Source organism: Eleginops maclovinus, chromosome 10 (assembly GCF_036324505.1).
Source record: "Eleginops maclovinus isolate JMC-PN-2008 ecotype Puerto Natales chromosome 10, JC_Emac_rtc_rv5, whole genome shotgun sequence".
Taxonomy (NCBI): domain Eukaryota; kingdom Metazoa; phylum Chordata; class Actinopteri; order Perciformes; family Eleginopidae; genus Eleginops; species Eleginops maclovinus.
Window position 1 is genome coordinate 12,428,799 of NC_086358.1, and position 11,138 is coordinate 12,439,936.

General features: G+C 37.3%; 1 protein-coding gene and 2 non-coding genes across 5 annotated transcripts in view; all 3 read right to left on the reverse strand.

The window, feature by feature from the left end:
* Positions 1-708: 708 nt before the first annotated feature.
* Positions 709-823, reverse strand: LOC134871430 (U5 spliceosomal RNA). Its single transcript, XR_010166696.1, has one exon. It is a non-coding gene; the product is annotated as a U5 spliceosomal RNA (small nuclear RNA).
* Positions 824-1,540: 717 nt separating this feature from the next.
* LOC134871423 (U2 spliceosomal RNA) lies at positions 1,541-1,731 on the reverse strand. The gene has a single exon (XR_010166689.1). It is a non-coding gene; the product is annotated as a U2 spliceosomal RNA (small nuclear RNA).
* Positions 1,732-5,114: 3,383 nt separating this feature from the next.
* LOC134871387 (alpha-N-acetylgalactosaminide alpha-2,6-sialyltransferase 1-like) overlaps positions 5,115-11,138 on the reverse strand; it is a 7,150-nt gene continuing 1,126 nt past the window's right edge. Inside the window, exons 4-9 of one of the 3 annotated variants that reach the window (XM_063894161.1) lie at positions 9,921-10,083; positions 8,776-8,914; positions 8,590-8,693; positions 7,578-7,661; positions 6,957-7,056; positions 5,115-5,559 (exon numbers count right to left, since the gene is read on the reverse strand). In XM_063894161.1, coding sequence (XP_063750231.1) covers positions 5,353-5,559; positions 6,957-7,056; positions 7,578-7,661; positions 8,590-8,693; positions 8,776-8,914; positions 9,921-10,083 — 797 coding nt within the window. In that variant the 3' untranslated portion in view covers positions 5,115-5,352. Of the gene's footprint in view, positions 5,560-6,956; positions 7,057-7,577; positions 7,662-8,589; positions 8,712-8,775; positions 8,915-9,920; positions 10,084-11,138 lie in introns of all 3 variants that reach the window. The other 2 variants (XM_063894160.1, XM_063894162.1) reach the window with 2 other exon arrangements.

Consider the following 11,138-nt stretch of genomic DNA (forward strand, 5'->3'; position numbering starts at 1 on the left):
CATAACTTTTAGGGAACCTTGTTTTTTTCCTAGGGAAAACCACGGCTAACATGCTAGAACAATGACTGCATCGCAGCCTCAATATGTTTGCTTTATTTTGAAGCTCAGTCACCCAGCTTCCCGTTTAATCAGACTGACTCTGGCTGACCTGACGCAGTTTCTCAGCAACATCAGCCTCCCCTACCTCCCCTACCTCCCCCTCATCCCTCCCTCCTTCCGGATCAATGCAACGGCCCGTCACGTGACCTGTCACACAACTGATGTGTGTCACGTTTTAACCGGGAGGAGCTGTGGGACGAACCGGGGAGGAAGGGCAGGGAATCATACTTAGAGGGCTTACTGCATCTGTTAATGGCCTGGACGCTCATCATGTTGCTGTGGGGCAACACTGTGAGTTCACATGTCGCTGTCCCAGGAAAAATAAACTGTAATATATTCCCTTGGATAATAAAGGGGTATTACACGTTATGGTCGCAACACTATAAATGATCACACACTTTAACAAATATCATAGCTGTAATATAAGCTTCATGTATTATCAGCAAAATGTACTATTGGCGGTTACTTCACCTGAGGATTTGAATTTCTGCAACAAACTATTTCATTTGAATCTATGAGATGTTATGAGGTAAGGGTATTTATAGAGAATGGTAAGGACAGTGTGCTCAGCAGAGTCCAATCTCACTTTGTTTTTGAACAGTTTTGGGAAGCCCCGCATGAAGCAGGGCATCAAAAAATTAGTTAAAACTCTTATTGGTCCTCTCCACGGAAATCTTTAGTAAAAGGCGAAAGATTTATGCGATCTGAAGAGAACCAAGAGTGATCTGTCGGTTACAGCGTTTCACACAGACCATATTCCCGAGAAAACTACTTTAAGAGCTGGTGTGTTGTGAAGTCGGTTTTTGCATAAACCTAATCCACATAATAAATGAATAAAGAATCTGAGAAATAAAACGACTGTTGATTTTCAATTTAAGAGGAACACACGTTTATTTGGCATTAGTTAGACTTTTATGCCATATCGCAATGCATCATGGGATTTCGGGATAAGTTTTGGAAACAACCGCCCATTCACGCTACACGCATACACACAGGGCACACGTGTGTTGACATTATATATATATATGTATGTAGACTTTCAATGTTGAAGAACCCACGTTTATTGAGTTATTCTGCATCGGTAAACCCTTTATAATATATATCGCAATGCATGTCGGGATTTCAGCCTCAGTTTTCGAAACTGCCCACTGACACACACACGCGCGTGCGTTACGGGTTTAACGGGCTTGACAGAAAATAGTAATTGTGTTGCAAATAATAACCACACAACTGATCAAAAACTGATTTTTGGGATAAATATCTTCACTCTGTGCTTGTGCAAGACTATTTACTAATTCCCACAAAGATATTTCAAACAAGCAAATTCATTGTAGGTGGTGACATTACTAGGATTAAGCATAAACATGGCGTGATTACCGCAGAAAGTCGAAACTAACCGTATCAACGATGTAATGAATGGCAGGTTTCTTTCAACAGTCAGAGGGGGTGCACCGTTCCTGGAGGTACTGCAATACCAGGTCGATGCGTGGAGTGGACGGAGCAAGCCCCTATTCCATCTCCCTATTCCAAAAATCAATTTAATATATGGTCCCCGGGTAGGGGACGTATCAGATATTAAACTGATAAGAACAGATACTACACTTGATCTTAGCCAAAAGGCCGAGAAGCGATACTGCAGAAGATCCGCGGTAATGGAGTGCTTCTCTGCACAGTTACGCTAACTGACGGTTCTGACAGTGACACGCGGAAAACCATCACTAAATAACACCACCGTTAATGAACACGTTTAAGCTGTTGTCATTCCATAGACAGGGCAGAGTTGGTGAGGATTGTTGGGTCTGCTTGTGAGCTTTATAAGGTTTGTTGGATTGTAAACGTGTCGCAATGCATGATGGGAGACGAGCATTTCTTTTATTATTTTTTGCAATTTCATTTAGAAGTTTAAATATAATAGTGTACATACGTAGAGCTTGCAATGCCACCGACGTATGTTTTATTTTGATAATGTTTTGATAACATTTGTTTAGAAATGTTCACGTAGAAAGAGATTTTATCAAACAAGATGTTGGAGAACTACTGTCTACCCAAACGAAGAACCTAAAACAACGACGCCATGTGGAAGCAAACAGACCTCACAGAACTGTCGAATTAATACCTTTCTGCATTATCCCTAAACATGATTCACTTCTAGAATGATTAACACTGAGCAAAACAAAAAAGCCACAATGATGTGTATTAATTTATAACGGTTGGCCTGAATGGCTAGGTAATGTTTAATTGTTTTATTCGACCTATGTTGTGTATTTTTAACAGAATTAGAGCAACAGAAATGAGTACTCTTCACAGCTCCCGTCCAAAAATAAATATATTAAATAGCCACCCACAGGAATACTCAAGCTAACTCGATTAATAATAGTTTTGTAACTTCTTCACATTTTTATTTTAAGAGAATTGGCAAAGCAGGTAAACTTATAAATGAGTAACTATATACAATTGAATAATTACCTTAAGAGAGAGTGAAGTGCAGGTCCTCCGAGTTACTGAGCTATAAGTAGACTTATACTTTCTTAATATGACCGAATTGAGCATTACAGAGGCTTGGAAACTATAGGAATAAGTCCGAAAAGTGTTTAAAGTCTAGCAGTTATTAGCTAACACTGAAACGGTGTCCCTGCAAAGGCCTAAAAACACCAGAAGCCATGGATTCATCTGGGTCAGCTGAACTTCCCATGCTCGGTAAGCTAAAGCTAGTTTCACTTTTGTTGTGCTAGTTTAGTTGTATGTTAGCAACAATGTTATTTCCATGTAAAAGACATTCTGGCTTTTTACTGCGCTTTTTGTTGATTTTCTTCTAATATGTAGGCGAGTTATCAATCACTTACGCCTTATGTTGCTCTCAGTGGTGTACATTAACTAAATAGATTAGTACTATACTTTATAATTTTGAGGGACTTGTGCTTTACCTGAATCTTTCAATACTTTGCTCTTCCACTTCACTAAAATTCAGAGGTAATTCGTGAACTCTTACTCAACTACACCATGTAAGACCTTTCTTTACTTACAGATTTGGATTATTGATGTGATATATAATCAACAGTTAATTAAAACTAGCTGCACCTTCACCATCTTTAAAAACACGTTGATGCATCAAAAATTATAATTAAACATATAATATATTATTCCTAAATGGTCCCATTGGAATAGTCAGTACTTTTACTTTTGGTACTTATAATACCTTTCTTTCTACTTTTACTTGAGTAACATTTTGAATGCAGGACTTTTACTTGTAACAGAGCATTCACTCACATACTTTTACTTTTACTAAAGCACAATAACTGAGTACTTCTACAACCTCTGGTTGCTAGAAACAATTTATTGATTTGTTGTGCATTAGAACAATAAAAAAAATAGGTTTACTGATACTGCTAAGAGTGTTTTTATAATGATTGTTTTGTTTAAATGGTTGAACAGGTAGAGTTATTTTATTTCTGCAGAAAAATAAAAAGGTTATTGAGACGTCATGTTCTGCAGGTTAAATGTTAAAATTGTAAACTATGTCACATGATGTTTTGTAACATGAAATAAGAGAGGGAAACATGAGGCAAGGCAAGTTCATTTATATAGCACCTCGACAGAAGGCAATTCAAAGTGCTTTATAAAAATGAAAGACATTAAGAGCATTCAGAAATAGTGTAGTAGAAAAACATCATTAAATGGCATTCAAAAACAGTCATTAAAAAGAAAAGATAATAAAATAAACATAAAACATGAATAACACAAGTATAAAATATATGCATACAAGTTACAGTGCAGTGTGAGATATGAATAATTCAATTAAAAGCAGCGACAATAAGAAAACTCTTCAGCCTGGATTTAAAAGTAGTAAGAGTTGCAGCGGACCTATAGGTTTCTTAGAGTTTATTCCAGATATTTGTTGCATAATAACTGAACGCTGCTTCCCCATGTTTAGTTCTGACTCTGTGGCCCTAAATGAGTTGAAAACAAGCAGAGACTATAACGCTGTTGTTTTTTGTTTTTTTAATAATGCAGGTTGAGGCTTATATTGAGTGAGAAGATCCAGTGAAGAACATCCAGTGATTCCAGGAGACGGCAGGACTCCCTGCTTGATTCCCAGTAACCCAGATCCACATTGCCGCTGGAACAGCTGGATGAACGATCTGCTTTGTGGTAGGATATTGTCTCCTGGATTGGTAACAACTCAGACATGCACAACTTTAAGATTGCACCCCGACTCAATAGACTCTGACAGATAAGGGATCCTGTTGCTCAGTGCGTTGCTCTTCAGATCAGGGGGGCACTGGTTGAAACCCCGCTAAAAAGGGTAAAAGTGCCTAACAAGTGACATGGAAGCTAAGACCTGTATTGTATTTAACTATATGGAAAAATCCCACAAGGATGAATATGGTAAACATTTTCGACAAACAATCTTCCTTAGAGGACATTTTCCCTGTGATTCAAAAGGTGAAGAAATAATGGCTAAATGTAGCCCCCATTATATTTCATAATATATAATGAGATACTGGATACAGAAAGGATCCTACATTTAAATATACAGATTAATCTGTAGAGCAAAAATTAATAGTAAAAAGTTACCATTTTGTCTACAGTCAATGTGCTGTGAGTTACGTTTATTTCCATTTCTACCCATTGCTTTCTCTACTGCTTCAGCACAAATTTTTTACTGCACTCTCGCGGTGTAGTCCTACCCCCAACAAATCAGCAGGTGGAGACATTTGTTTGTATAACGCTCAGGTGAATCTAGGCAGTGCAGGCCCAGGCTGTATACACATGTGATTTATGGGTTACCACCATTGGATTAGCTATGATTCACGTCCCGGTCTGAAATCTTTGTTAGTCTATAACAAAGCTTGGTGTTAGCCCCTCAGGCTGTTCAACTTCAACAGCTCATTTTTTCCATCGACGATATGGATTAGGCTAACTTTTTTTGTAAATTAGTTGCGTATAGGACTAGGATTTTTTCTTTTTTTTTGTAGTCTGTGTATTTCTATAGGAATCAAACAAATGATCATACCTTTACGATTTTCAAACATTTATTCATCTTTTCAATTTGGCGAACATTACCCAATATTACTATAAAGCGAGATGTTGACATTAATTCACATGCATCTAGAACAGAGCCTTTGCAACATGCCACTGATTGTGAAAGAGCATGCCACACATTGTCTTCCACTTTCTTTTGTAACATATATGATAATACAAATATAACAGTTATATAAAATAATGGGTTCCATTAATGCCATTCTACCTGTATCAGAGTTTATTTTCCTTTCCTGGCTCTTGTGTTGAATTTGTTCTTTGATATAGATTAAGGATGTTGCTATCGTGAAGGTTTTTCCACAGATTTTTCTCCATGATATAGTCGTGGTTGGCATAGAAAACCACATTTTTCTTGATCTTCTGAAAGTAGTAGTTGGAGTATTCCTTGTAGTCGTCAGTCATGAATCCATATGCACTCACCTGAGAAAAGAGAACAGGGGCAATGATGAACAACAGCAGGATTTGTTTATAAAATAATAACAGTTTTGAAAAATATGCAGATTCAATTTATTGCTGAGAATAAGATTGGAATATCCATAAACTTTTCATGTCAACTTAGTTTAGCATCAAGGCTGCAAACAGCCTGGCTCTGTCCAAAGGTCAGGTTTTTTTTTTTTGGACCATTAAAGAAAATCACTGAACATTGGCAAGAAATACTTCCATATAGAGTAAAATTAAACAGTTTAACGCTCCAGTCTTTAGAGGGATTAATCAAACAATATATACCATGTTAATTAGGACAGGTTATATAGTTAGATCTTCTCCTCTAATGCCTAACATACAGTACAAGACTTTAAAAAGACTATAGTCTGACGCCCTCTCACATTTAAAGGAAATGTGTCTGTGTCAGTTCCAAGAGTGTTAGTCATAGACTGGGAGTCAGGCAGGGTCACTATTTAAAAGTCTATAACTAGATTCTATTTTGAGATAATTTAACCCTCCTGTGGTCTGTACGACGAAGCCAATTCAACATACCCCGGATACCTTTGAGTTATCTGGCTTAACTAACCCTAACAAACACAATCTCGCTACGCGGTCCTTTGACGCTGGTTATCCACTCGGTAAATCCACCCAGGGTTTCACTATCCAGCTATGAGCGCGTTCACATGAAAGGGGCGGGGTTAGCACATTTGACCAATCAAAGACATGGAGAAGCGTACTGACAGCGCAGCGTCATACTTCATGAATGAAAAGAAAACGATCATGTTCGACAAATATGAAGAGGATAAACCTTAAAGATCAATGACTTAAACCTTCCAGGTTATAAGCATCATATTTGCAGATGACTTGAATAACATTTGAGTGTTCTGTCAACTTAATGTGTGTTTTTTTAAAATAACACCTTTGCATCAGTGGCGTAGATAGGCCGATTTTAGGTGGGCTGAAGCACATCTCAAAGTGCACCAGATGCATGCAATTCATTTTAAAATGTTCCCAAAAAAATCTGTCAACCATATTCCTAAGAAATATCAACATGACTAAGGCCATGGCAGGTTAGGTGTTGTTTAGCATTAGCCATTGGGTGGCAGTCATGTTCCGAGTCAAGTAACATTTTTAATTGTGTTAGACTAAAAAATGGTTAGGTCCTATGGTCCACTACTAGCTAAAGATTGCTAGCTTTAACCATAAATTGCAGCACTTGCATGAATCTGGCTGCAATGCTCCCTCTCGATTTATATGAGAACCAGGAGAACCGATACTTAATGTCCTGTGCCTGTATGACCTGTATAGAGTATTGTTTACTCTATTCTTCATATAGGCTTGGATACCTAAAGGATAGATGGCAAGTGTACAAGTTTGAGGTAATATGAACTTACAGTGTCGCAGGTGTGCAGAGCTAGGAAGAGAGTGAATGCCCCATTGGTCGGTCTGACTATCGCCCAGTGTGAAGTAAGCAGACCACGAGACTTTAAGAACCTGCAGGCGATGAACAGTGTCAGATAAACAATCCTTAAACATATTTGATCCAAAATAGAAAACAAATTACAGCCTCCACATGTTATAAAAAGTGTAGACTTTTGACTATCCATTTTGTTTGGTTGCCTATTTTTTTGGGATGTTAATGTGAGAAAATATTTTAGTTATTGTTGCTGTGCTTCACATTGTCTTTTTCCAGTTATTACCATTGTTATTAAAATCATATAAAGTAAAAAGTTGGTTGTTTTTTTTGTTTTCACGTCCCCTTAGGGGCTCGGTACAGATGCTACGTAAGCAAAGTCTATTTATTAATTTACTTGCTGCATTGTTCCTTTTTGTACTAGTGATTTAAAAAAAAGTTTTTAAAGTTGATGGAGCATTGGGTTCTTTTTGAAAGGTTTGCCTGTTTAAAATGTGTGTCTGATGGATCCCTCGTCTTTTATCTACAAACTAAATCTACCTAAGGTACAAATAAATAACTGTTACCTAAAGGATGGACAGGATTATGGACGGTGGTTTACCTGTTTTTCACGTATCTGAGGAAATCCTGGTGAAGAACATAGAAGCGCGTCTCATTGTACTGCCCTGCATAGTACGTCCGTGGCCTGTAAATGTAGAAATCATTAGCCAGGTGTTTTATTTTTTTCAATGCACTTAGTACCCCGATGGAGCGTGATGCAAAACTGTTGTTACACCGTGTTCTAGGTGAGTCAGGTTCATGTGCTGCTGGTTTCATTGACGGAGACACGTGTCGGCCTATGAAACATTGATTCAGACACTAAGTTTAAAGAACACCCCTTCTTAATAACACTCAACTGTATAAAGCAATGATTTTGAAATACAAAGTCAATTAATGAGTTAAATAAATAACACATAAGTGCTCCTGATGGCACACTGCCAAATGACTTCTGAGATAGTACTTAATAGTCCTACAAGAGACATTTAAACATATACAAATGCATTTTCATTATCTCTTGTAATGTTTCTAGATTTATCATTTAAGTGCAGACTTAAATGTTTAAGGCTTTTTTTGTTGGTTTATTTCAACATTATGAGTCACTTCAGCTGTAAAACATTGTATAAGGGTATTAAGTGTTTTTGATGGATAGTGACACCCCGCCCCTCAAAAGGAAAGGAACATTAGTGAATAGTAGCCGTTACTATATCAATTAGCTATTGCTAGCCTACACAAATCTCCTGCTAAATGCTAATCGCTTTGGCTTTATCACTGCTACAAAAAGTATTAGGGGGAAGGATACTGTCTATAATAATTCCTAGTAACACTGTTAGGCTATGTTTAAGTTGTTCAATGTTTCAGTTGAATAAGGCACCATCTTTGTAGATGCTTTTCATAATCGGAAAATTATATATTTGGATTATTTTAAAAAGGAAACATCGAAAACTAGAAGGATCTCTTTAAATGGGAGGCCCGGCGACACATTTTCAGGCCCAATCAAAGATATCCCAGCGCTGGAATTACTGCATTTGTTTTTGTTTTACCTTCTACTCATTTCATAGATAGTTGGTGTTTACCTCCTGTTTTTATACGGGCCATCACTGATCCTTTCTCCTTTGAGAAGACCCTCGAGCCAGTTGAAATCCCTCATCGCTTCAGGAATCATCACATATATTATACCCTGCCAAAAAAAGGATGACTGAAAATGTTGTTTGTATGTGTATGGAATTACACATTAAAAGTACTAAACATGACATTCGTACCTCATCATTAGGGACATTTTTGTATCCATAACTCCTCAACACATTTGGTGATGAAGTGATTGAGTGGGCCGTGTGAACGTACACTGATGTTCTGTTTCCCACGTCTTCTTCGTAACCTTTCGTGATCGCGCCGTTCATCCTGTCGCACAAACAGATACACGTGTGAAAGGGGCCTCAATAAATGTACTTTCGTTAGCTTAGAAGCTAACCTTCATTACATGCAAATGAGTTCATTGTGGTGTAAATGCACAACAAATATGGTGGTAACTGCACAGTAATCCAAGGGTTGTGCCACCCTATCACAGCTGAGGTAATAGTGCGTTAAAGACCCATGGAAGGGATCGCTTCACATGCACGCTTATTTTAGCTCACATTCACCTACCTGTACTGCCTGCTAAACTAGATAAGTCATATTTACTGGGCACTGGCAGATGGTTCAATCAATAATTCCATCTCACATAACAATGCGTGCCAACATAAGAGTGGTGACATTTACGAAAGTGTATTCCTGTATGTAACTGAACAGGTAAACATCCTCTGTATAGTCAAGCACAAAACAATAAAAAAAATGCATCTAAAAGCCTCAAATGTGCAAGCAGTTGGGATCATGTGCAACTTTTTGTCCTAGACGCAAGCAATACCAGTTCATCCAATAGTCGGCTCTGTTGGCACTAGGTCTTTAAAGTTTGGTGTGTCTGGGCCTTATGGGAAACTCCACAGAAAACACAGGATTTAATAACCTCCTAAGCTTTCAAACCAGTGGTGCAACAATTCGACTTGATTGTACTTTTACAACGTATGCTTACAGCCTTTAATCGCAAGCTTCCCTCAATGGTATCTTTGTAACTGGAATCTATGTTGCTTATTTAAGCAAAGCATTTGCTCTCCAGGGTTGCAAATAACTAACCTTTTTTTAAAGATAACAGTAAATGTTAGGCTTTATTTTCCTTTCCACAATATGTTTATTGGCATTTTCTTATTGATCAAATATTAGGCTTTATTAGTGTTGCCGGTTGCATGTCATTGTCAATAAATACTGATCCTAATGTCTGGTAAAAAGGGAACGTGCAAAGAAATGACATTGTTGTTGACACAGGGATGTTTGAGCTTCTTCATGATTGACCTGCCACAGGTTACTTCCTTACCGGAAAACATAATCATGAGCATCGATCTCTTCTCCCTTTTTTGAGCCATTGAGTATTCCCGCACCAGCTACCACAGCACAGGACACACACCCGTCTGCGCCTGGCTTTGGAAGGAGGAGTGGCTCTTTGGGCTTTGGGATCAACTTCACTGAAGTCATTACATCTAGAAAAAAACATATGAAATAAATAACGTGAGGACAGATCAGTGGCGGAATGTACTGTACGCAAGTACTTTACTTTAGCATCTTTTGTCACTAGTTACTGTGCGGATTCAGATTTTTGTACTCAAACCATATGGATACAACTGTAAAAACATGAAAATTAATCATAATAATAGTAATGGATCCAGCTTCTAAAATATAAGTATTTGGTGCTTTTTCCTTTAATTATTCATAAACTGCTGATAAATCCATAATAAAATGAATCAACAGTTAAATTGTTCAAAATGAGCTTCCCCTCAACCAATTGAAACTACAAAAATCCTGCTTTTATATGAATGGGTAATTATGATCTAATTATATATTATTTTATAGTTCAATACTTACATGAGACACCATTCCAGATTAGGAACTTGTACCTTTATTTCCTTTTCCTAACCCCAACCCATTTATTGTGCACTGTTGAGTTAAAAAATTGCGTACTGCCAGATATGATTTTGGATTATTGAGTCTCTGGGTGACTTCACCATTAAGTAAATCATTTTCTCTCAGTATTTTACAATGGGTTTATGGCTCAGCCTATCATTATCAAGGTTTGGAACAATCTGTTTTATTATAGTAATATTACTCATTGTCGCTGGATGTTTATAATTTGATAATTATAATACATTTGAGATTTTAAACAGATTGATTGTTTACCATCACATTACATTCCCCACAAAACATTTAGTTTGGCAACCTTTAATTAACGTGCCATCTACATTGACTGAGCAACATTATTATTTTTCAATAATTTAACTCCAATCACCCATCATTGACTGTACTGTACATAGATCCCTTAATTCTCACTTTTGGGACTTCTTAATAGCATTTAATTACATTCTGATGAGACTTAGGTATTTGCCTTATTTACTCCACTGTCCACATCAGAAGACTCCTATTATTATAATGTTTATCACCCTGAGCACAGAAGTTTCCTTATACCCAGGAAAAATAAGTAGAATTGAAATAATTGGTATCCACCAGTCCCTTAACATAGCAACTATGGAAAACATTCTTG